Source organism: Petromyzon marinus, chromosome 55 (assembly GCF_048934315.1).
Source record: "Petromyzon marinus isolate PM22_M1 ecotype Great Lakes invasive population chromosome 55, UKy_Petmar_22M1.pri1.0, whole genome shotgun sequence".
In the NCBI taxonomy this organism is placed as follows: Eukaryota; Metazoa; Chordata; class Hyperoartia; order Petromyzontiformes; family Petromyzontidae; genus Petromyzon; species Petromyzon marinus.
Window position 1 is genome coordinate 4,121,126 of NC_133721.1, and position 26,778 is coordinate 4,147,903.

General features: G+C 43.6%; 1 protein-coding gene across 1 annotated transcript; it reads left to right on the top strand.

Moving 5' to 3' along the window:
• Nucleotides 1-26,635, top strand: LOC116954615 (zonadhesin-like). The gene is made up of 33 exons (XM_076052245.1): nucleotides 1-1,297; nucleotides 2,504-2,665; nucleotides 3,414-3,508; nucleotides 4,858-4,942; nucleotides 6,298-6,345; nucleotides 6,680-6,927; nucleotides 7,187-7,361; nucleotides 7,627-7,738; nucleotides 8,062-8,159; nucleotides 9,544-9,720; nucleotides 10,276-10,478; nucleotides 11,206-11,350; nucleotides 11,684-11,716; nucleotides 12,272-12,522; nucleotides 13,115-13,289; nucleotides 13,775-13,886; nucleotides 14,211-14,308; nucleotides 14,708-14,884; nucleotides 15,525-15,727; nucleotides 16,457-16,601; nucleotides 16,935-16,967; nucleotides 17,523-17,773; nucleotides 18,366-18,540; nucleotides 19,026-19,137; nucleotides 19,460-19,557; nucleotides 19,956-20,132; nucleotides 20,773-20,975; nucleotides 21,708-21,852; nucleotides 22,181-22,213; nucleotides 22,769-23,016; nucleotides 23,610-23,784; nucleotides 25,899-26,010; nucleotides 26,335-26,635. The coding sequence occupies exons 1-33, from the start codon at nucleotides 1,183-1,185 to the stop codon at nucleotides 26,471-26,473; spliced, it is 4,758 nt and encodes a 1,585-aa protein (XP_075908360.1). The 5' UTR covers nucleotides 1-1,182; the 3' UTR covers nucleotides 26,474-26,635.
• Nucleotides 26,636-26,778: the final 143 nt, after the last annotated feature.

The following is a 26,778-nucleotide window of genomic DNA, read 5'->3' on the forward strand; positions in this document are numbered from 1 at the left end:
GTTTTGGTAAGATTAAATGAATTCTGTCTTATCATTAGACATTCATTAATTATTAAACATTCACACCATGAAATAGATTTTAGGTTCAGTTGAGGGTCTCATTGTCAGATTGGGAGTTAAAATCCCAATCAGAAAGTACAGTACGCCATCTCCATCATCCCTCTAGAGTACTGCTGTAGGACCCCTACTTGGTGAGAAGTCCCCAGTGATTGTCCTATGGAACAACTGGTCCCTGCCAGAGGAAAGTGGAATTTCAGGTTCAGGACCACAAACATAAATTAGTGCGTCATGAGATTTTTTTGGGTTAGATCGCGTAAAACCTCTATTATGGATGATATTGGTCGCGAAAGCCTACGTGATAAATTAGTGCGACTGATTGGTCGTTTGAGCCGTAAGTTTAGGTTGTGGGTAAGCGACCAAAACACCCAGAAAGCTTCCGAGCTCATCAAACCTCGCCTGCTAAGCAGGCTTGAGCCTGGATGGCGCTTGGATGGGTGACTCCCACGCACAGACAGGTTGCAATAGGGCTATCGGGCCCTATGGCAACCTTCAATCCACGCTGACCTGGGTGGCGAAGTATGGTAAAGAAAAATCCCTCACAACCCACGCGGTGTGGGAAGGTTCTGATCCAGCAGTAGATTTAGAGAAGCTCTAACTGGTTCAGACATTCGTCACTGATGTTTGTCGTGAACGGGAATCGAGCTCAAGTAGCGGGATTAACAACGCAGTGCGTGTTGGATCCCGATTTGGTGGCTGAGTGGGGATTGTACCATCGCATGTCATGATGCTGTGGCGGATTCCTCTTGCTCCTCCCCTAAACTGTGGCTGGTTAGCAAACACTGAGCAGGCTCAAATTTATACTCCATTGCACTGAATGAAGAACTGTGCGCTGCTGGAAACTCTGCCCAGTTCATGAATCGCACCCTAGAAGTGGCACTACAACAATTTTCTGGCCCAACAGAGCTGTGACTGAATGATATTAAATTCCAGTGGCATATAAATTCTGCACTATAGCCATGCATTGATAAGTTACTAACTTACGACTCACCATGAAATGCAGAAAATATATTCTGCTTGTATCTTGTGTGTAATTTAAATGTGCAGTAATTTACCCACGTATTAAAATGTATTTATTCATGTTTTCACCCCACAGAGTGTGTGAGGGGATGCGATTTTGATGAGATGGGGGACTTCTGCGGCTGGGAGAACAGCGGAGGGGACGTGGGCTGGGAGCATTGGAACGGTCCCACAAACACTGAGAACACTGGCCCTGACGATGACTTCTCTCGGCCTGGCTGTGAGTATCTTACAGCCTCGCATCACCCACAGCCTCCACTGGAGCTCCTGGCCTTGAAACCCACAGTACAATGTGTCTCGATCACTGTGTTAGTGAATACAGCAGTGTCTCGATCACTGTGCTAGTGAATACAGCAGTGTGTGTGGATCACTGTGTTAGTGAATACAGCAGTGTGTGTGGATCACTGTGTTAGTGAATACAGTAGTGTGTGTGGATCACTGTGTTAGTGAATACAGCAGTGTGTGTGTGGATCACTGTGTTAGTGAATACAGCAGTGTGTGGATCACTGTGTTAGTGAATACAGCAGTGTGTGTGGATCACTGTGTTAGTGAATACAGTAGTGTGTGTGGATCACTGTGTTAGTGAACACAGCAGTGTGTGTGGATCACTGTGTTAGTGAATACAGTAGTGTGTGTGGATCACTGTGTTAGTGAATACAGCAGTGTGTGGATCACTGTGTTAGTGAATACAGTAGTGTGTGTGGATCACTGTGTTAGTGAATACAGCAGTGTGTGTGTGTGTGGATCACTGTGTTAGTGAATACAACAGTGTGTGTGTGGATCACTGTGATAGTGAATAGAGTAGTGTGTGTGTGTGGATCACTGTGTTAGTGAATACAGCAGTGTGTGTGTGTGGATCACTGTGTTAGTGAATACAGCAGTGTGTGTGTATCACTGTGTTAGTGAATACAGCAGTGTGTGTGTGTATCACTGTGTTAGTGAATACAGTAGTGTGTGTGGATCACTGTGTTAGTGAATACAGTAGTGTGTGTGGATCACTATGTTAGTGAATACAGCAGTGTGTGGATCACTGTGTTAGTGAATACAGTAGTGTGTGTGGATCACTGTGTTAGTGAATACAGCAGTGTGTGTGTGTGGATCACTGTGTTAGTGAATACAGCAGTGTGTGTGTGGATCACTGTGATAGTGAATACAGTAGTGTGTGTGTGGATCACTGTGTTAGTGAATACAGCAGTGTGTGTGTGTGTGGATCACTGTGTTAGTGAATACAGCAGTGTGTGTGTGTATCACTGTGTTAGTGAATACAGCAGTGTGTGTGTGGATCACTGTGTTAGTGAATACAGCAGTGTGTGTGTGTGTGGATCACTGTGTTAGTGAATACAACAGTGTGTGTGTGTGGATCACTGTGATAGTGAATACAGCAGTGTGTGTGTGTGGACAACTATGTTAACTGTGCTGTGTGTAGTTGGGAATTACCTGCTGCTGGACTCTGAGTACAGCAACCCTGGAACGGCGCTGCTGCTGGAGAGTCCGGCTCTCCGCTCCTCTGGGTGCCTCGTCCTGAGCTTCCACTACTTCCTGTATGGGTCAGCAGAGACCATGGCCATCAACGTTTACATCAACAAAGGTACAGAGGCTGTTATCTCCATTACAGCTGTCAGGCTTTGCTAGTAGTTAATCTGTCATGATGTAATTGAAGATATGCACTTGTTTTCATTTCAATTTGGATGAAAGGCCATATTGCCAACTAAGGGTTGCTTTAAAGCCAAGATGTAGTAGGCGTTGTGTCCAGATGAAACGGTAGTATCTAATATAATGTATACGTCTTTAGATAAAATTATCATTCGTATTGTAAATATTAAATGTTGCTCTACACACTACTGCAAGTACATATGTATGCACAGACGATATCACACCGCTGTCTTGAACACTTCAGTGTACATGTCAGCCAATGCGAATCTGGGAATGTATACATGAGTATGGTGGTGCATTTTCACACCTTTTTTCCATTACTATGATGGTTTTTCTTAAGGATGGGTTTTTTTAAAAAGACAATAGTTTGAATGGTGATGATGGTTTGAATGGGGATGATGGTTTTAATTGAGATGATGATTTTAATGGGGATGATGGTTTTAATGGGGAAGATGGTATTAATGGAGATGGTTTTAATTGGGATGATGTTTTTAATTGGGATGATGTTTTTAATTGGGATGATGTTTTTAATTGGGATGATGTTTTTAATGGAGACGGTGGTTTTAATGGGGATGATGGTTTTATCTCCATGTAACTTTGTGTATTTGTGTGTCAGTTGCACACCCCTATGCTCCGCTTCCAGCCGTGTAACAAACCTTCTGTATCACCCACACTGACCGCAGCCGTCAATGGACAACCCGTGTGGACTGTTCATGGAAACCAGGGAGAACAGTGGATTTTAGCTCGAGTCATGTTCCCTGAGTCCGGAAATGTTCAAGTAAGAGAATCCCTTACATGCAGTGTAGTTCTGTATGTGTGTCTACTGTATTTGAATCACTGCCGATTATATATGTGTGTGTGGCTTAGATTTGAAAGGTGTGCAGTTGTATTTGGTGAGGTGCAGATTTTTAATACCAATTAATGAGGTGGGGGGGAGGGTCTCAACAATTAGAATGCATTTTTAATTGTTTACGATTCCCCATTGTGTGCATGGCTATTCATTTGAACACTCCACTACCCTTTATTCAAATCAAGCGTGGGCTGGGGTTGAACACTTTGGGTTGAATACAGCTGAATTAAATCAAACGTTGTGCAAACCCCTGATTACTTAAAAAATTGTGCAATTAATTTAAAGTGTTTACACTTTCATAAACCGTGTAAATGGTTTCTGTTTTTTGTGTTTAGTTTGTTGTCCTTCCCCTGCACCTCCGATTAGCACAGTTGGATACGTAGTTCAACATGCATACATACAAATGATGCACGCACGTTTTATTATTTCTTTATGTTTACATTTCATGAAACTGAACACTTTTGAAAAGAACGTTGCGTTATTAATGAGTTGTGTGCATTTCAAGAGATCTCGTGTCATACATCTCAACTAAGTGCCAATCGTATCAGTTGATGAAACAAATCATGATGCAACTTAGATTTTTTTTAGTCCATGGGTATTAACCCACTTCATATATTTAAAAATTATATTACCTTGGTTCGTGCATTAAATATGCGTTTGTGTTCCTGCGAGTTCCAATCATATGAATTGGAATTCTGTGGACACTTCCTGGGCTGCACAGTTCGAGAATCCCCATTAATTAAATTGCTGATTCCTGCTTCTACTTTAAATGAAGGAGGTGATTCTTGGGCTATTCGAATGGAGACAGGACAATTGCCGTGGAGTTGAATGGGAACTCTTTGACAGCCTAGCAGTTGTTCAGAGAATCACCACCAGATTCCATGCTCTTGATATTCCCCACAGAAAATATTAATTATATTTGTATAACCGATATGCTAATGTGTGTGTATATATAGAGTCATTCATTATTGTAATCAAAGCGCGACCAAAAATTGTAAATATTCGTATAGTTACTGTGGGCAATTGTTAGAAGCCTAGGAAATACCATAATTTCGCAATGCAATTGATGATCCCATTGGGCATCGTATTCCATCAAAGAGCCGCATCGCGATTGGGACCAGTCGCAGTGGGAATCGCCCGGCACTGGTCCCTTGATGTTCCCACCAAAGCGTCGCATATATGCGAGTGGTCCCACTCCAACAAACAACACGATTATTAAAATGCTCACGTCAGACATGCACTAATAATACGTGACATTGCTTTGTATCTTTGTGCAGTTTGCCATCGAAGGAGTGCGTGGAGAGACACCTGAGAGCGATATTGCCGTGGACAGCGTCTGCATCTCAGTCTGTGAGCCTTCAGGTAAATATGAGGTTGTCGTAGTGGCAGTATATAAAACCGTCCTAATTTACATGTGCATTCTAGATTAAATTCCAGGATTACAGCACAGGACACATTGGTTGCGTGTCTCTAGATACATATTTGTAGCTGTATTTGTGATGCCTCATCTTTTGGTACATGACTGTTGGTAATGTAGAAAAATGATTTCCTATCTAAACGTGTGCCTTGTATTTGTTTCTGCACTCGTTTGGTCATCGATGCACACACGGACCACCTCTACAAATGCGAGGGAATGTTTCACCTGCATTTCCCCCGCACCTGCGATTAGCACGGTTGGCGACATACGGTGGAAAAGTTCAACATACATAGATTAATCACGATGCAAAAGATGTCACTCTACTCCGAAAACCCCAATTACAGCCATATCTTGTGTGGTTGTGTAAAGTTAAATTGTTAAATTTTCAGACGCTACTCATACCATTATAAACTGGCAATTTCCCTGTGAATGAGCATGCTTATGCCCTGTATTGGAGATGTGTTTGCTCACACAGTAGGATTAGTTCTACCATGGCACTGCAGGCTCACGATTGACAAAAGGCTCTTATGGTGTGCTCTCCAAATGGCCTTGCTTAAAGTGGCCTTAGCAGTTCACTACAACTGCATACTGTGCACAACGTAACCAAAGCATGCAATTGCCATCTCACACCTCTTCGGCACATCCGTCCCATGCCCTCAATTGCCGCAGATAACACCCTCGCCTGCTGTATCATAGGTTCCCATCACAATTGCTGCAATGCCCTCTACTTACTTGGGCATCCGCCAAGAGCATCAACAAATTACAAATACTACGAAACGATCTGCCGTGCCCTGCCCTCGGCATCGGGCATGGTGGCACAGATTTTTCTGCTTTGCTAAAAATCACCGTGCTCGCTCCACACGATTCAAGCAAAAGGTTGCGGTCCTCTGTCACCGTGCTCTTTGCATGGCCTCCTGTCAGACCGAGCGTCACTGCTCACTGTGCAGCAGTTCCCTGCATCTGTAACTCTACCCCTCTTCACATACGCAGCAGGATCCAGTCTCCTTCCACCTTCACTAAGCGCCTGTAGACACACATTTTTGGCGAGCTTCTTGAGCTTTCTGGGGATCTCCGAGCGAAGCTCCAAGCTTCCTGAGTCGCGCTCGAACTTTTAATGCACGGTCGTGAAATTTGAGCGCGTTAAAAGTGGACTCTTATTACATTATGTTTCATCATTGCAGCATGAATATTGATGAAACACTGTACATAACACAGCAGATAAAAGAGTGCTCTTATGAATAAATGTTGGGTACGTTGGTTGACAAGTACCGTCCCATTGTCTTTATTTCATGAACTGAAGCTCCAACAACGCCGACACCAACGCCACCACCTACGCCACCACCTCCAAGTGAGAATTTGCAGTGGAGTGTGCGGTTCGTCAGGGAGAACCTAAACGCCTCATCGGTTTGAGGCCTTGTGCTGTACTGGTTTCCAGTGTCAAGTCGCTATATTTAACTATTTATTTTTTCTCATGGAAGTCTTATCTAGAGCTTTTAAAGGTGCTGAATCCAAATTGGTGTCATATTGTAATCAATTACATGTTAATATACTTTTTGGAAAAGTGTGATGTTAAAGCTGATGGAAAGCCAGCAAAGCCTGCTGCCAATTACCAGCATATATGTACGTGCTGGTAACATTTACAACCGTCACTTGTATTTTGCAATGATGTTCGTAACTTTCAGAACCAGGACACTGCAGCATTTGTGGAGACCCTCATTACTGGACATTTGACGGGGTCGCCCACGACTTCATGGGCACGTGCACCTACACCGCATCCATCCCGTGCAACCAGAGCTCCAACCTGCCCCACTTCAACGTGGAGACGACAAACGAGCACCGTGGCGGCAACACGGCCGTGTCTTACGTTAAAGAGGTCCACGTGGAGGTCTACGGCCACAGAATCACCTTGGGCCAAGGGCGCCGGGTGCTGGTGAGCTCTGCGCTTGCACAGTACCTCTTGTTTCTTCATTGCAGGACCGAGTCCCACCAAGCTCGCCGGTCCCACTCAGCAGGTGCCAGTTTGTTGCTGCACTGTAAAACCCAAGGCTGTGACGTCACACACACAATGAACGTGACGCTTGCAGATGATGCGGTGACGACGTGTCCTATGTCCTCACGTCACGCATTTAAATGTAATTGCGGTAGAATATCATCTCGACTGTGTCAATTGTGTCACCTCTGTTGTGCAGGTGGATGGGCTGCGTTTGACTCCTCCGTTCTTCATTTCGGGGGTGTACATCCAACTGAGTGGATCCTACGTTGTGCTCGAGACCGATTTCAATCTGGTTGTTCGGTTTGATGGGAACCACCATGTGGAGATAGTCGTGCCTGGAGAATACACGGGGGAACTGTGCGGCATCTGCGGTGAGTTGATCTGCTGAGAGAAGTGACACAATAAGCAAATGACTTAACACTGTAGAATTCATAAAATCTTAATGTGATTGCAGTTGACAGAATATGCAAAGATATCAGCCATGGATGAGCTGCAGCAAGGACCATTGAGCATTATCAGCCACGAATTCTAACAAAAATGGAAAAGTTAAATAGGCATTTCATCGAGCAAGTGCCGTTTTTCACATAAACCATCTGAATTGCAACTACTAATGGAACGATTTGTGTTGTTTTACAGGGAACTTTAATGGAGATGGCTCAGATGACAATCTGAAGCCGGATGGGTCAGCAGCAGCCTCATCAAGCGAGCTGGGAAACAGCTGGAGAGTGTTCAACAGTTCTGATGATGAGTGAGGATCCGTTCTTGTCAATTATCTCCATGCATGCCCACTAATTATAATAGTGCCATTGCAAAAAACTTCTGGGTAATACACATGGAAGGCATTGGTATTGACAGCCATTCGAGCTCGAGATAGACAAGAAGTGCCAAACATGGGCCCCATGCTTACATTAGATCTGACTGTTGTGCCACTGATGCTGTATTTGTGTCAGCTGTTTGGGCTACAGTGAGTTATCTTCATGATGATGATGGTATTGACGACTGATTATGTTCCAAGTGATGTTTTCCCTTTCAAACTTGGTGAGGTTAACCTGCGCGTGTGTTTGTTGACAGTTGCCAAGATGATACCGGGGAAATACCTCCATGTGATGAGAATGACAAGAACCTGTATGAATCGGATACGTTCTGTGGAATAATCACTGACCCTGAGGGTAAGTATTGCACAGTGCACAAACCATTGCACCGCTGCTTCATCAAATAATGGAATACGGTAATAATCTTGATTTGAAGCTTTCGTGACTGCAGGAATCTATACTCTTTGGTTATTTCGGTAAAGTCACGTAGGTATAAAAAATAATAGATCACGACGTTTCGATCGCAACAAGCGACCGTCTTCAGGTGAGAGAATCGGGCTGCTGTGGACGAGGCATTATATTGACCCGAGGGGGGGGGAGGGAGTGGGGGTTGGCGCATTGGGAAAGAGGGTGGGGCCAGCGATTGTGAGAGATGGACTGTAGGGAATGTGTGCATGAGAGTGTAATCCAAAGGACATGTGTGCATGAGAGTGCAATCCAAAGGACATGTGAGCATGAGAGTGCAATCCAAAGGACATGTGACCATGAGAGTGCAATCCAAAGGGCATGTGAGCATGAGAGTGCAATCCAAAGGGCATGTGAGCATGAGAGTGCAATCCAAAAGACATGTGAGCATGAGAGTGCAATCCAAAGGACATGTGAGCATGAGAGTGCAATCCAAAAGGCCTGTGAGCATGAGAGTGCAATCCAAAGGACATGTGAGCATGAGAGTGCAATCCAAAGGACATGTTAGCACGAGAGTGCAATCCAAAGGGCATGTGAGCATGAGAGTGCAATCCAAAGGACATGTGAGCATGAGAGTGCAATCCAAAGGATATGCATGAGAGTGCAATCCAAAGGACATGTGAGCATGAGAGTGCAATCCAAAGGACATGTGAGCATGAGAGTGCAATCCAAAGGGCATGTGAGCATGAGAGTGCAATCCAAAGGGCATGTGAGCATGAGAGTGCAATCCAAAGGACATGTGAGCATGAGAGTGCAATCCAAAGGACATGTGAGCATGAGAGTGCAATCCAAAAGGCCTGTGAGCATGAGAGTGCAATCCAAAGGACATGTGAGCATGAGAGTGCAATCCAAAGGACATGTGAGCATGAGAGTGCAATCCAAAGGACATGTGAGCATGAGAGTGCAATCCAAAGGACATGTGAGCATGAGAGTGCAATCCAAAGGACATGTGAGCATGAGAGTGCAATCCAAAGGGCATGTGAGCATGAGAGTGCAATCCAAAGGACATGTGAGCATGAGAGTGCAATCCAAAGGACATGTGAGCATGAGAGTGCAATCCAAAGGACATGTGAGCATGAGAGTGCAATCCAAAGGACATGTGAGCTTGTTGTTGCGATCGAAACGTTGTGATCTATTATTTTTTCTACCTACGCCACTTTACTGAAAGAACCAAAGAATACGGTAATAGTTCGTTATTCGTAAAAGCAACTTGTGTTAAAGAGGAGTGATGTGCCAATACCGCTAACACTGAGATCGTATTTCTCGCTTCCATCAGGAGCTTTCAAAGAGTGCCACGCGGTGCTGCCTCCACAAGTCTTCTTCGACAACTGCGTGTTCGACCTGTGTGCCACGGGTGGGGACCACGACTCGCTGTGCCAGGCCCTGCAGGCCTACGCTGACCAGTGCGCCCAAGCTGGGGTCATCGTCACGTGGAGGAACAACACCTTCTGCCGTGAGTGCACCGCCTGCTGTGATGTCACCGCCACACTGATTGCCCAGCCATGAAATTTGATTGTGATGTAATTTGATGGACATGTCATTGTAAGTATGCTAATCTATGGTGGCCTAAATAAACGATTCAGTTTTAATATAAGTGAAATGCAATCCTAACTATGGCTGTCCATTGCATTAGACGCATTGTTAATAGTGCGGGTGTATTAACCATACACGGTTCACTTTACATTGAATGCTACAGATTATCTGACATTAAACAGAGTAGGCCGTTGTGTGCTGATGTCGTGGTCCAAACTTGGCAACTTTGTAAAATTAGCTGCCAAATACTCAATCTGGATTACACATAACAACATTGCCCCTTACTGGGAGACTAATTCCCATGATTGGCTGGTGCTCAGTCACTTTGTGCTGCACAGAGACAGCTGCCAATATCCGGTCCCCTCCAAATGTTTGAGATAACATGTAACTGAAGGTGTTTTGAGTTTCTGAAGTATTTACGCACCATTGGAAATCAAAGATTATTCAAGATTATTGTTGTGTGTGACACCCACAGCATTCCCGTGTGAACCGGGCAGCCACTATGAGAGCTGTGCCCCACCGTGCCCGGCCACCTGCAGCAACGCAAATCCCCCAGCTGGCTGCAACCAGCAATGTGCAGAGGGCTGTGTCTGTGACGACGGCTTTGTCCTCTCTGGGGACAAGTGTGTCCCTACAGATCAGTGCGGTTGCCTGGATAACAATGGCCATTACCATCCGGTGAGCTAAGCAAAATTACAAACAAAAAACAACAGTTCTGCGCATGTAGATTCCTATTATATTCCTGTGTTCTGTACTGCCCAACAAGTTGAAGTGTCCTTAATGATGAAATTTTTTTTTAAGTTATAAGTGTTCTGGTGATGCCACTGCACCGTCACTCCCATATTTAATAATACAGCATCAATGAAGTGACGGCCCAGTAATATTCCTGACTGAAAATGTAAGTGAGAATCTTACTTATTACTGAGATCTCAAATTCATTTGGGACAGTGGCACACACAGCAACGAAGAACCAATATGAGATGTTTGCATTTTTTATTTGTCATCTGTATTTAATCTCATTTAACGTCTTTTTATTACAGCTTTTATTTGTAAATTTTAATACGCCATAACAAACGTATTGTTTCACCATTTCTCCTCGTTCCCAAGCATTGATGAGTACAGGTATCTTTTTGTTGCAAATTCCTGAAATCTTAAATCAACCCATTTAACTGACTGTAAACAGGCAATGGGTTCAGGTATATGGCTCTAATCCGAATTATACAAAATATATGTATAAAAATATATTTTTTTGTAATGAAGGCATCTCCATGCTGTGTAAATCACCGTGTCAAGCATGGAGATTGTTTCACCACTCTTCATCGCACTGCTCCACGAGAGCTTTGTGACAGTGTGGTCTGCATTAGAGAGTGCAATGGAGGTAACGCGTGCGTGTTGCGTGTCTCAGATCGGGGAGAGCTGGTTTGAGTCACAGGACTGCAGCCAGCGCTGCATCTGTGTCAATCCTGGCAATGTGAACTGTGAGGCCTGGGTCTGTGAGGACGACGAGACCTGCGGTGTGGAGGACGGCATCCTGGGCTGCCATGGCTCAGGTGAACCACTCACTGCAGTTTGTGGATTCTGCTTTTTTCAAAAGTTCCATCGTAATTGCGCCCTTCATATTCATGTTTCACACCGTGTCTCTCTGTAGGCCACGTTGTCATCAACAAATCTTTAGAGCGCGGGCTTGTTCGGTCCTTGGTCGTCAGATCTGCAACACTCTGCCCTAGAACCTCCACGTGACCTCTGAGATTCTTCCTTTTAGAAATAGTTTTTGTCCGTTAGCAGCATTGGAGCAGGCAGACACACACTTTATAAAATCTAATTTTGTTTTGTCAGATGCACTTGGTACTAATATGTTCTTTTTTTCATTGGCGTCGAAACAGGGCCAACAGTGCCACCAACAACCCCGCCAAAACGTAAGAAAGTTGCATCATGAGCATGTTAACTAAATACATCGCACTACACTAACACATCAAACACTACGCTAACACATCCCACACACTGCAAGGGGATGACATGGTGCAGTGACTATCACATTTAAATTTGGACCCAGTGACCTTAGTTAAATTCCTGCCCATGACTAACTTCAATGGCAACTCATATTTGAACCAATCCTGGGCCCACACTTCACCAACACCCAGTGACCAGCGTAGTTAAGTTTAATAAAAAAAAACTCCGCATGATCGACATGGTGTGGGGAGACTTTCATTCATGAATGGATTGACAAAATGTCTTGTAAATTATTTCCTGTATTGTGTATTTACAATATGAAGCTGACTTCGAAGCGTTAAATGGCGATGAGCACCACCCACTCGTTTAAGAAGTTATACACTTTAACTCTGATTATAAATATACATGGATATTCACAGGTGCATACTTTTTTCAAAGCTTCATATTTACATGCCAAAGGCAAAAATGTCTCAAAAATAATTTCCGGTTAAGTCGAAAACAATCCTTTTCTCTTTATTCAGCACCTGGCGACTGCGTGATCACTGGAGACCCTCACTACATAACTTTCGACAAGACGACGCACCACTTCATGGGCGAGTGCACCTACACGGCAGCCATTCCGTGCAACCAGAGCTCCACCCTGCTGCCCCACTTCAACGTGGAGACAACAAATGAGTTCCGGGGCGGCAGCACGGCCGTGTCTTACGTCAAGGAGGTCCACGTGGATGTCTACGGCCACAGGTTCACCTTGGCCAAAGGACGCCGGGTGCTGGTGAGGGTTTCAGTTCATCCTTTAATTGTTACTTGCACAGAGCCGGTGCGTGCCATCCAGGAGCCATCACCACAAGGCACAACACTCTCTCATGCAGTGATATCTTAATAACCATATTGCTCCTCATCGTGATTTATTCATTGTATTGTCCTAAAGCGACTTCCATTGTAAACAAGTTTTACTCCGCATTTAACAATGTCCACGGTGTCACCTGATGCTTGAAAGATGCTACCTTCGCTTTTTCCCCTATATGTTTGTATCTTGTATTGTTGAAATGATGTACGCAGCGTGGCGTGTCGTCTCATTTATCTCACTTGTGTGTGAATAAACGAATATATATGTATAACTTGATGTTTGGAAATTTTATTGGGGAGTTAGGAATTGACCTTCTAAAGAAAGACGTAAAATACGTGAATATTCAAGCGATGTTTTTTCCATAATATCTCGACGGATATATGTCGATGTTGACTAAGAATAGTGGATAAAATATTCCTAATTATTCAAAAAAGATATTTAGTTTACGATAATGCACTGTGCATTATTGATCCTCCTGCGAGGTCGCTACATAAAATGCTCTGTGTTTTGTTTACAGGTGGATGGGCTGCGTGTGACTCCACCATTCTTCATGTCCGGGGTGTACATCCAACTGAGTGGATCCTACGTTGTGCTCGAGACCGATTTCAATCTGGTTGTTCGGTTTGATGGGAACCACCATGTGGAGATAGTCGTGCCTGGAGAATACGCGGGGCAACTGTGCGGCATCTGCGGTGAGTTGATCTCCTGGGAGAATAACACAATAAGCAGCTGACTGGACAATGTAGAATATAAAAAAATGTAAAGGTAATTTTTGTTGACACGGGAGTTACAGTAAGGAGAGTATGAACAGGGCCTTTTATGAGCCAGGCGAATGGACGAATGCATGTACAGTGAGGGAAAAAAAGTATTTGAGCCTCTGCTGATTTTGTACGTTTGCCCACTGACAAAGAAATGATCAGTCTATAATTTTAATGGTAGGTTTATTTGAACAGTGAGGGAGCAATTCCATAAGAGAAAAAAATGTCAGCTACCTGTCCATTTTGCACGTATTAATTGCCAAACACAGCGGGCTTCATTGTCAACCATACAGCATTATCAGCCATACATTCCAACTAAAATACAATCGTTAATGGGCATTCCATTGAAAAGTGATGTTTTGCATGTAAACTATCTAGCTTGAAAATACAGTAATGGAACGACTTGTGTTGTCTTACAGGGAACTTTAATGGAGATGGCTCAGATGACAATCTGAAGCCGGATGGGTCAGCAGCGGCCTCATCAAGCGAGCTGGGAAACAGCTGGAGAGTGTTCAACAGTTCTGATGATGAGTGAGGATCCATTCTTCTCAACTATTTCCATGCGCGTCTGATAATTACAACAGTGCCATTGCAAAAGCCTCTGGATAATACACATGGAAGGCATTGGTATTGACAGCCATTCGAGCTCGAGATAGACAAGAAGTGCCAAACATGGGCCCCATGCTTAAATTAGATCTGACTGTTGTGCCACTGATGGTGTATTTGTGTCAGCTGTTTGGGCTACAGTGAGTTGTCTTCATGATGATGATGGTAATGACGACTGTGATTATGTTTCAAGTGATATTTTCTCTTTCAACCTCGGTGAGGTTAACCTGCGCGTGTGTTTGTTGACAGTTGCCAAGATGATACCGGGGAAATACCTCCATGTGATGAGAATGACAAGAACCTGTATGAATCGGATACGTTCTGTGGAATAATCACTGACCCTGAGGGTGGGTATTGCTCTCCGTTACGTTCAGCTGTTAAATCATAACTGTGCATGAGAATGGACTTCCTTAGATTGCAGACATTATGGCATTTCCACTCCATGGAGCTATACCCACAACAAGTTTACCTGTGTGATGCGCATTCAATTCTAGTTGGCATACATTTTTTAAAATTATTATTGTCACTTTAAAAAGTATGGAGGCTACAAAATTTTTATTACACGTATTATTTTTTCAAAACTCTTTCGCGATCCATGATGAAATTGTTACTACAGATAATTAGCGTTCAAAGTTGTTTTGCTATTAATGGGAGCACAGTGCACAAACCATTTCACCGCTGCTGCATCAAGAGGAGTGATGTGTCGATGCCGCTAAGATTGACATCGTATTTCTCGCTTCGATCAGGAGCTTTCAAAGAGTGCCACGCGGTGCTGCCTCCACAAATCTTCTTCGACAACTGCGTGTTCGACCTGTGTGCCACGGGTGGGGACCACGGCTCGTTGTGCCAAGCCCTGCAGGCCTACGCCGACCAGTGCGCCCAAGCTGGGGTCATCGTAACGTGGAGGAACAACACCTTCTGCCGTGAGTGCACCAGCCGATGTGATGTGTCCGCCACACTGATTGCCCAGCCATGAAATTTGATTGTGATTTGATGGTCATGTGATGGTAAATCTGCTAATCTATAGAGGCCAGATACACCATGCAATTTGAATATGATAAGTCAAATTCAAACCTATCTAGGGTTGTCCACTGCATGGCAGACGCATTGTTAATAGTGCGGGTGTATTATCCATAAATACTCACCATCTGCTTTACATTGGACGCTACAGATTCCCTGACATTTTAAACAAAGTAGGCTTTTGTGTGATGGTGTTATTGAAATTTGCTAAATGTGGAAAATCGTCTGCCAATTACTCGATCTGGATTACAAATAACAACATTGCTCTTACTGGCAGACTAATTCCGATGACAAGCTGGTGCTCAGTCACCTTGTGCTGCCCAGAGTCAGCTGCTAATATCCAGCCGCCTTTGAATATTTACGCGATCTAACCCAAAAAGAAATCTGTATTAAGGATGATATTGATCACAAAAGCCTACGTGTAAAACCGCCTTTAAATGTTTGAGATAACATGTGACTAAAGGTTTTTGAGTTTCTGAAGTATTTAAGCACCATTGGAAATCTAAGATTATTCAAGATTATTGTTGTGTGTGGCACCCACAGCATTCCCGTGTGAACCGGGCAGCCACTATGAGAGCTGTGCCCCACCGTGCCCGGCCACCTGCAGCAACGCAAATCCCCCAGCTGGCTGCAACCAGCAATGTGCAGAGGGCTGTGTCTGTGACGACGGCTTTGTCCTCTCTGGGGACAAGTGTGTCCCTACAGATCAGTGCGGTTGCCTGGATAACAATGGCCATTACCATCCGGTGAGCTATGCAAAATTACAAACAAAAAGAAACAGTTCTGCGCATGTAGATTCCTATTATATTCCTGTCTTCTGTACTGCCCAACAAGTTGAAGTGTCCTTAATGATGACATTTTTTTAAAAGTTCTAAGTGTTCTGGTGATGCCACTGCACCGTCACTCCCATATTTAATAATACAGCATCACTGAAGTGACAGCCCAGTAATATTCCTGACTGAAAATGTAAGTGAGAATCTTACTTATTACTGAGATCTCAAATTCATTTGGGACAGTGGCACACACAGCAACGAAGAACCGATATGAGATGTTTGCATTTTTTATTTGTCATCTGTATTTAATCTCATTTAACGTCTTTTTATTACAGCTTTTATTTGTAAATTTTAATACGCCATAACAAACGTATTGTTTCACCATTTCTCCTCGTTCCCAAGCATTGATGAGTACAGGTATCTTTTTGTTGCAAATTCCTGAAATCTTAAATCAACCCATTTAACTGACTGTAAACAGGCAATGGGTTCAGGTATATGGCTCTAATCCGAATTATACAAAATATATATGTATTAAAATATATTTTTTTGTAATTAAGGCATCTCCATGCTGTGTAAATCACCGTGTCAAGCATGGAGATTGTTTCACCACTCTTCATCGCACTGCTCCACGAGAGCTTTGTGACAGTGTGGTCTGCATTAGAGAGTGCAATGGAGGTAACGCGTGCGTGTTGTGTGTCTCAGATCGGGGAGAGCTGGTTTGAGTCACAGGACTGCAGCCAGCGCTGCATCTGTGTCAATCCTGGCAATGTGAACTGTGAGGCCTGGGTCTGTGAGGACGACGAGACCTGCGGTGTGGAGGACGGCATCCTGGGCTGCCATGGCTCAGGTGAACCACTCACTGCAGTTTGTGGATTCTGCTTTTTTCAAAAGTTCCATCGTAGTTGCGCCCTTCATATTCATGTTTCACACCGTGTCTCTCTGTAGGCCACGTTGTCATCAACAAATCTTTAGAGCGCGGGCTTGTTCGGTCCTTGGTCGTCAGATCTGCAACACTCTGCCCTAGAACCTCCACGTGACCTCTGAGATTCTTCCTTTTAGAAATAGTTTTTGTCCGTTAGCAGCATTGGAGCAGGCAGACACACACTTTATAAAATCTAATTTTGTTTTGTCAGATGCACTTGGTACTAATATGTTCTTTTTTTCATTGGCGTCGAAACAGGGCCAACAGTGCCACCAACAACCCCGCCAAAACGTAAGAAAGTTGCATCATGAGCATGTTAACTAAATACATCGCACTACACTAACACATCAAACACTACGCTAACACATCCCACACACTGCAAGGGGATGACATGGTGCAGTGACTATCACATTTAAATTTGGACCCAGTGACCTTAGTTAAATTCCTGCCCATGACTAACTTCAGTGGCAGCTCATATTTAAACCAATCCTGGGCTCACACTTCACCAACCCCCAGTGACCAGCGTAGTTAAGTTTAATAAACAGAAACTCCGCATGATCGACATGGTGTGGGGAGACTTTCATTCATGAATGGATTGACAAAATTTCTTGTAAATTATTTCCTGTATTGTGTATGTACAATGTGAAGCTGACTTCGAAGCGTTAAATGGCGATGAGCACCACCCACTCGTTTAAGAAGTTATACACTTTAACTCTGATTATAAAAATACATGGATATTCACAGGTGCATACTTTTTTCAAAGCTTCATATTTACATGCCAAAGGCAAAAATGTCTCAAAAATAATTTCCGGTTAAGTCGAAAACAATCCTTTTCTCTTTATTCAGCACCTGGCGACTGCGTGATCACTGGAGACCCTCACTACATCACGTTCGACAAGACGACGCACCACTTCATGGGCGAGTGCACCTACACGGCAGCCATCCCATGCAACCAGAGCTCCACCCTGCCGCCCCACTTCAACGTGGAGACAACAAATGAGTTCCGGGGCGGCAGCACGGCCGTGTCTTACGTCAAGGAGGTCCACGTGGATGTCTACGGCCACAGGTTCACCTTGGCCAAAGGACGCCGGGTGCTGGTGAGGGTTTCAGTTCATCCTTTAATTGTTACTTGCACAGAGCCGGTGCGTGCCATCCAGGAGCCATCACCACAAGGCACAACACTCTCTCATGCAGTGATATCTCAATAACCATATTGCTCCTCATCGTGATTTATTCATTGTATTGTCCTAAAGCGACTTCCATTGTAAACAAGTTTTACTCCGCATTTAACAATGTCCACGGTGTCACCTGATGCTTGAAAGATGCTACCTTCGCTTTTTCCCCTATATGTTTGTATCTTGTATTGTTGAAATGATGTACGCAGCGTGGCGTGTCGTCTCATTTTTCTCACTTGTGTGTGAATAATATAATATATATGTATAACTTGATGTTTAGAAATTTTATTGGGGAGTTAGGAATTGACCTTCTAAAGAAAGACGTAAAATACGTGAATATTCAAGCGATGTTTTTGCCATAATATCTCGATGGATATATGTCGATGTTTACTAAGAATAGTGGATAAAATACTCCTAATTATTCAAAAAAGATATTTAGTTTACGATAATGCACTGTGCATTATTGATCCTCCTGCGAGGTCTCTACATAAATTGCTCTGTGTTTTGTTTACAGGTGGATGGGCTGCGTGTGACTCCACCATTCTTCATGTCCGGGGTGTACATCCAACTGAGTGGATCCTACGTTGTGCTCGAGACCGATTTCAATCTGGTTGTTCGGTTTGATGGGAACCACCATGTGGAGATAGTCGTGCCTGGAGAATACGCAGGGCAACTGTGCGGCATCTGCGGTGAGTTGATCTCCTGGGAGAATAACACAATTAGCAGCTGACTGGACAATGTAGAATATAAAAAAATGTAAAGGTAATTTTTGTTGACATGGGAGTTACAGTAAGGAGAGTATGAACAGGGCCTTTTATGAGCCAGGCGAATGGACGAATGCATGTACAGTGAGGGAAAAAAAGTATTTGAGCCTCTGCTGATTTTGTACGTTTGCCCACTTACAAAGAAATGATCAGTCTATAATTTTAATGGTAGGTTTATTTGAACAGTGAGGGAGCAATTCCATAAGAGAAAAAAATGTCAGCTATCTGTCCATTTTGCACGTATTAATTGCCAAACACAGCGGGCTTCATTGTCAACCATAGAGCATTATCAGCCATACATTCCAACTAAAATACAATCGTTAATAGGCATTCCATTAAAAAGTGATGTTTTGCATGTAAACTATCTATCTTGAAAATACAGTAATGGAACGACTTGTGTTGTCTTACAGGGAACTTTAATGGAGATGGCTCAGATGACAATCTGAAGCCGGATGGGTCAGCAGCGGCCTCATCAAGCGAGCTGGGAAACAGCTGGAGAGTGTTCAACAGTTCTGATGATGAGTGAGGATCCGTTCTTCTCAACTATTTCCATGCGCGTCTGATAATTACAACAGTGCCATTGCAAAAGCCTCTGGATAATACACATGAAAGGCATTGGTATTGACAGCCATTCGAGCTCGAGATAGACAAGAAGTGCCAAACATGGGCCCCATGCTTACATTAGATCTGACTGTTGTGCCACTGATGCTGTATTTGTGTCAGCTGTTTGGGCTACAGTGAGTTATCTTCACGATGATGATGGTATTGACGACTGATTATGTTCCAAGTGATGTTTTCTCTTTCAAACTCGGTGAGGTTAACCTGCGCGTGTGTTTGTTGACAGTTGCCAAGATGATACCGGGGAAATACCTCCATGTGATGAGAATGACAAGAACCTGTATGAATCGGATACGTTCTGTGGAATAATCACTGACCCTGAGGGTGGGTATTGCTCTCCGTTAAGTTCAGCTGTTAACTCATAACTGTGCATGAGAATGGACTTCCTTAGATTGCAGACATTGTGGCATTTCGACTCCATGGAGCTATACCCACAACAAGTTTACCTGTGTGATGGGCATTCAATTCTATTTGGCATAATGTTTTTTTAATTATTATTGTCACTTTAAAAAGTATGGAGGCTACAAAAATTTTATTACACGTATTTTTTTTCAAAACTCTTTCACGATCCATGATGAAATTGTTACCACAGATAATTAGCGTTCAAAGTTGTTTTGCTATTAATGGGAGCACAGTGCACAAACCATTTCACCGCTGCTGCATCAAGAGGAGTGATGTGTCGATGCCGCTCAGATTGACATCGTATTTCTCGCTTCGATCAGGAGCTTTCAAAGAGTGCCACGCGGTGCTGCCTCCACAAATCTTCTTCGACAACTGCGTGTTCGACCTGTGTGCCACGGGTGGGGACCACGGCTCGCTGTGCCAAGCCCTGCAGGCCTACGCTGACCAGTGCGCCCAAGCTGGGGTCATCGTCACGTGGAGGAACAACACCTTCTGCCGTGAGTGCACCAGCCGATGTGATGTCACCGCCACACTGATTGCCCAGCCATGAAATTTGATTGTGATTTGATGGACATGTGATCGTAAATCTGCTAATCTATAGAGGCCAGATACACCATGCAATTTTAATATGATAAGTTAAATTCAAACCTAACTAGGGTTTTGCATTCCATGGCAGACACATTGTTAATAGTGCGGGTGTATTATCCATAAATACTCACCATCTGCTTTACATTGAACGCTACAGATTCCCTGACATTTTAAACAAAGTAGGCTTTTGTGTGATGGTGTTATTGAAATTTGCTAAATGTGCAAAATCATCTGCCAATTACTCGATCTGGATTACAAATAACAACATTGCTCTTACTGGCAGACTAATTCCGATGACAAGCTGGTGCTCAGTCACCTTGTGCTGCCCAGAGTTAGCTGCCAATATCCAGCCGCCTTTGAATATTTACGTGATCTAACCCCCCAAAAAATCTGTATTATGGATGATATCGATCACAAAAGCCTACGTGTAAAACCGCCTTTAAATGTTTGAGATAACATGTGACTAAAGGTTTTTGAGTTTCTGAAGTATTTAAGCACCATTGAAAATCAAAGATTATTCAAGATTATTGTTGTGTGTGACACCCACAGCATTCCCGTGTGAACCGGGCAGCCACTATGAGAGCTGTGCCCCACCGTGCCCGGCCACCTGCAGCAACGCAAATCCCCCAGCTGGCTGCAACCAGCAATGTGCAGAGGGCTGTGTCTGTGACGACGGCTTTGTCCTCTCTGGGGACAAGTGTGTCCCTACAGATCAGTGCGGTTGCCTGGATAACAATGGCCATTACCATCCGGTGAGCCTAGCAAAATTACAAACAAAAAACAAACAGTTCTGCGCATGTAGATTCCTATTATATTCCTGTGTTCTGTACTGCCCAACAAGTTGAAGTGTCCTTAATGTTGAAATGTTTTTTTTTAAGTTATAAGTGTTCTGGTGATGCCACTGCACCGTCACTCCCATATTTTATAATACAGCATCACTGAAGTGACGGCCCAGTAATATTCCTGAATGAAAATGTAAGTGAGAATCTTACTTATTACTGAGATCTCAAATTCATTTGGGACAGTGGCACACACAGCAACGAAGAACCAACATGAGATGTTTGCATTTTTTATTTGTCATCTGCATTTAATCTCATTTAACGTCTTTTTATTACAGCTTTTATTTGTAAATTTTAATACACCATAACAAACGTATTGTTTCACCATTTCTTCTCGTTCCCAAGCATTGATGAGTACAGGTATCTTTTTGTTGCAAATTCCTGAAATCTTAAAGCAACCCATTTAACCGACTGTAAACAGGCAATGGGTTCAGGTATATGGCTCTAATCCGAATTATACAAAATATATATGTATTAAAATATATTTTTTTGTAATGAAGGCATCTCCATGCTGTGTAAATCACCGTGTCAAGCATGGAGATTTTTTCACCACTCTTCATCGCACTGCTCCACGAGAGCTTTGTGACAGTGTGGTCTGCATTAGAGAGTGCAATGGAGGTAACGCGTGCGTGTTGTGTGTCTCAGATCGGGGAGAGCTGGTTTGAGTCACAGGACTGCAGCCAGCGCTGCATCTGTGTCAATCCTGGCAATGTGAACTGTGGGGCCTGGGTCTGTGAGGACGATGAGACCTGCGGTGTGGAGGACGGCATCCTGGGCTGCCATGGCTCAGGTGAACCACTCACTGCAGTTTGCGAATTCTGCTTTTTTCAAAAGTTCCATCGTAGTTGCGCTCTTCATATTCATGTTTCACACCGTGTCTCTCTGTAGGTCACCTTGTCATCAACAACTCTTTAGAGCTCGGGCTTTTTCGGTCCTTGGTCGTCAGATCTGGAACACTCTGCTCTAGACCTCTGCGTTACCTCTGAGATTCTTCCTTTTAGAAATAGTTTTTGTCTTTTAGCAGCATTGGAGCAGGCAGACACTTTATAAAATCGAATTTTGTTTTGTCAGATGTACTTGGTACTAATCTGTTCTTTTGTTCATTGGCGTCGAAACAGGGCCAACAGTGCCACCAACAACCCCGCCAAAACGTAAGAAAGTTGCATCATGAGCATGTTAACTAAATACATCGCACTACACTAACACATCAAACACTACGCTAACACATCCCACACACTGCAAGGGGATGACATGGTGCAGTGACTATCACATTTAAATTTGGACCCAGTGACCTTAGTTAAATTCCTGCCCATGACTAACTTCAGTGGCAGCTCATATTTAAACCAATCCTGGGCTCACACTTCACCAACCCCCAGTGACCAGCGTAGTTAAGTTTAATAAACAGAAACTCCGCATGATCGACATGGTGTGGGGAGACTTTCATTCATGAATGGATTGACAAAATTTCTTGTAAATTATTTCCTGTATTGTGTATGTACAATGTGAAGCTGACTTCGAAGCGTTAAATGGCGATGAGCACCACCCACTCGTTTAAGAAGTTATACACTTTAACTCTGATTATAAAAATACATGGATATTCACAGGTGCATACTTTTTTCAAAGCTTCATATTTACATGCCAAAGGCAAAAATGTCTCAAAAATAATTTCCGGTTAAGTCGAAAACAATCCTTTTCTCTTTATTCAGCACCTGGCGACTGCGTGATCACTGGAGACCCTCACTACATAACTTTCGACAAGACGACGCACCACTTCATGGGCGAGTGCACCTACACGGCAGCAATCCCGTGCAACCAGAGCTCCACCCTGCCCCACTTCAACGTGGAGACAACAAATGAGTTCCGGGGCGGCAGCACGGCCGTGTCTTACGTCAAGGAGGTCCACGTGGATGTCTACGGCCACAGGTTCACCTTGGCCAAAGGACGCCGGGTGCTGGTGAGGGTTTCACTTCATCCTTTAATTGTTACTTGCACAGAGCCGGTGCGTGCCATTCAGGAGCCATCACCACAAGGCACAACACTCTCTCATGCAGTGATAGCTCAATAACCATATTGCTCCTCATCGTGATTTATTCATTGTATTGTCCTAAAGCGACTTCCATTGTAAACAAGTTTTACTCCGCATTTAACAATATCCACGGTGTCACCTGATGCTTGAAAGATGCTACCTTCGCTTTTTTCCCCTATATGTTTGTATCTTGTATTGTTGAAATGATGTACGCAGCGTGGCGTGTCATCTCATTTTTCTCACTTGTGTGTGAATAAACGAATATATATGTATAACTTGATGTTTGGAAATTTTATTGGGGAGTTAGGAATTGACCTTCTAACGAAAGACGTAAAATACGTGAATATTCAAGCGATGTTTTTGCCATAATATCTCGATGGATATATGTCGATGTTTACTAAGAATAGTGGATAAAATATTCCTACTTATTCAAAAAAGATATTTAGTTTACGATAATGCACTGTGCATTATTGATCCTCCTGCGAGGTCTCTACATAAAATGCTCTTTGTTTTGTTTACAGGTGGATGGGCTGCGTGTGACTCCACCATTCTTCATGTCCGGGGTGTACATCCAACTGAGTGGATCCTACGTTGTGCTCGAGACCGATTTCAATCTGGTTGTTCGGTTTGATGGGAACCACCATGTGGAGATAGTCGTGCCTGGAGAATACGCGGGGCAACTGTGCGGCATCTGCGGTGAGTTGATCTCCTGGGAGAATAACACAATAAGCAGCTGACTGGACAATGTAGCATATACAAAAATGTCAAGGTAATTGTTTTTGATACGGGAGTTACAGTAAGGAGAGTATGAACAGGGCCTTTTATAAGCCAGGCGAATGGACGAATGCATGTACAGTGAGAGAAAAAAGTATTTGATCCTCTGCTGATTTTGTACGTTTGCCCACTGACGAAGAAATAATCAGTCTATAATTTTAATGGTAGGTTTATTTGAACAGTGAGAGACAAAATAACAATAAAAAAAATCCAGAAAAACGCATGTCAAAAATGTTATAAATTGATTTGCATTTTAATGAGGGAAATAAGTATTTGACCCCCTCTCAATCAGAAAGCTGAGATTAGGAGCACACTTTTAAAGGGAGTGCTCCTAATCTCAGCTTGTTTCCTGTATAAAAGACACCTATCCACAGAAGCAATCAATCAGATTCCAAACTCTCCACCATGGCCAAGACCAAAGAGCTCTCCAAGGATGTCAGGGACAAGATTGTAGACCTACACAAGGCTCGAATGGGCTACAAGACCATTGCCAAGCAGCTTGGTGAGAAGATGACAACAGTTGGTGCGATTATTCGCAAATGGAAGAAACACAAAATAACTGTCAATCTCCCTCGACTGGGGCTCCATGCAAGATCTCACCTTGTGCAGTTGCTATGATCATGAGAACGGTGAGGAATCAGCCCAGAACTACACGGGAGGATCTTGTCAATGATCTCAAGGCAGCTGGGACCATAGTCACCAAGAAAACAATTGGTAACACACTACGCCGTGAAGGACTGAAATCCTGCAGCGCCCGCAAGGTCCCCCTGCTCAAGAAAGCACATATACATGCCCATCTGAAGTTTGCCAATGAACATCTGAATGATTCAGAGGACAACTGGGTGAAAGTGTTGTGGTCATATGAGACCAAAATGGAGCTCTTTGGCATCAACTCAACTCACCATGTTTGGAGGAGGAGGAATGCTGCCTATGACCCAAAGAACTCCATCCCCACCGTCAAACATGGAGGTGGAAACATTTTGCTTTGGGGGTGTTTTTTTGCTAAGGGGAAAGGACAACTTCACCGCATCAAAGGGACGATGGACGGGGACATGTACCGTCAAATCTTGGGTGAGAACCTCCTTCCCTCAGCCAGGGCATTGAAAATGGGTCGTGGATGGGTATTCCAGCATGACAATGACCCAAAACACACGGCCAAGGCAACAAAGGAGTGGCTCAAGAAGAAGCACAATAAGGTCCTGGAGTGGCCTAGCCAGTCTCCAGACCTTAATCCCATAGAAAATCTTTGGAGGGAGCTGAAGGTTCGAGTTGCCAAACGTCAGCCTCGAAACCTTAATGACTTAGAGAAGATCTGCAAAGAGGAGTGGGACAAAATCCCTCTTGAGATGTGTGCAAACCTGGTGGCCAACTACAAGAAACGTCTGACCTCTGTGATTGCCAACAAGTGTTTTGTCACCAAGTGCTAAGTCATGTTTTGCAGAGGGGTCAAATACTTATTTCCCTCATTAAATGCCAATCAATTTATAACATTTTTGACATGCGTTTTTCTGAATTTTGTTGTTATTCTGTCTCACTGTTCAAATAAACCTACCATTAAAATTATAGACTGATTATTTCTTCGTCAGTGGGCAAACGTACAAAATCAGCAAGGGATCAAATACTTTTTTCCCTCACTGTATGTCGACAGCACAGATGAGCAAGTACAACATAACAGCCTGGAGAGGCAGCTGTTCGCAGCACAGATGAGGAGTTAGCCAAGTAAGGAAACCACATATGGTGACTAAGAGAGAGCAACGTGACTGCAGTGGTAGCATAAAAGCACTGATGTCGAATGGAAAAATGTACTTCTGTTGTGGGGAGCAATTCCATAAGAGAAAAAATGTCAGCTACCTGTCCATTTTTCACGTATTAATTGCCAAACACAGCGGCCTTCATTGTCAACCATAGAGCATTATCAGCCATACATTCCAACTAAAATGCAATCGTTAATAGGCATTCCATTAAAAAGTGATGTTTTGCATGTAAACCATCTAGCTTGCAAATACAGTAATGGAACGACTTGTGTTGTCTTACAGGGAACTTTAATGGAGATGGCTCAGATGACAATCTGAAGCCGGATGGGTCAGCAGCGGCCTCATCCAGCGAGCTGGGAAACAGCTGGAGAGTGTTCAACAGTTCTGATGATGAGTGAGGATCCGTTCTTCTCAACTATTTCCATGCGCATCTGATAATTACAACAGTGCCATTGCAAAAGCCTCTGGATAATACACATGGAAGGCATTGGTATTGACAGCCATTCGAGCTCGAGATAGACAAGAAGTGCCAAACATGGGCCCCATGCTTAAATTAGATCTGACTGTTGTGCCACTGATGCTGTATTTGTGTCAGCTGTTTGGGCTACAGTGAGTTATCTTCATGATGATGATGGTAATGACGACTGTGATTATGTTTCAAGTGATATTTTCTCTTTCAACCTCGGTGAGGTTAACCTGCGCATGTGTTTGTTGACAGTTGCCAAGATGATACCGGGGAAATACCTCCATGTGATGAGAATGACAAGAACCTGTATGAATCGGATACGTTCTGTGGAATAATCAATGACCCTGAGGGTGGGTATTGCTCTCCGTTAAGTTCAGCTGTTAACTCATAACTGTGCATGAGAATGGACTTCCTTAGATTGCAGACATTGTGGCATTTCGACTCCATGGAGCTATACCCACAACAAGTTTACCTGTGTGATGGGCATTCAATTCTATTTGGCATAATGTTTTTTTTTATTATTATTGTCACTTTTAAAAGTATGGAGGGTACAAAAATTTTATTACACGTATTTTTTTTCAAAACTCTTTCACAATCCATGATGAAATTGTTACTACAGATAATTAGCGTTCAAAGTTGTTTTGCTATTAATGGGAGCACAGTGCACAAACCATTTCACCGCTGCTGCATCAAGAG

Coding starts and splice junctions, on each gene's coding strand:
- LOC116954615 (XM_076052245.1), top strand. CDS start 1,183: ATGGGGGACTTCTGCGGCTGGGAGAACAGCGGAGGGGACGTGGGCTGG. Junction 11,717..12,271: donor ACCAACAACCCCGCCAAAAC/GTAAGAAAGTTG, acceptor CTCTTTATTCAG/CACCTGGCGACTGCGTGATC. Junction 21,853..22,180: donor CCTGGGCTGCCATGGCTCAG/GTGAACCACTCA, acceptor GCGTCGAAACAG/GGCCAACAGTGCCACCAACA.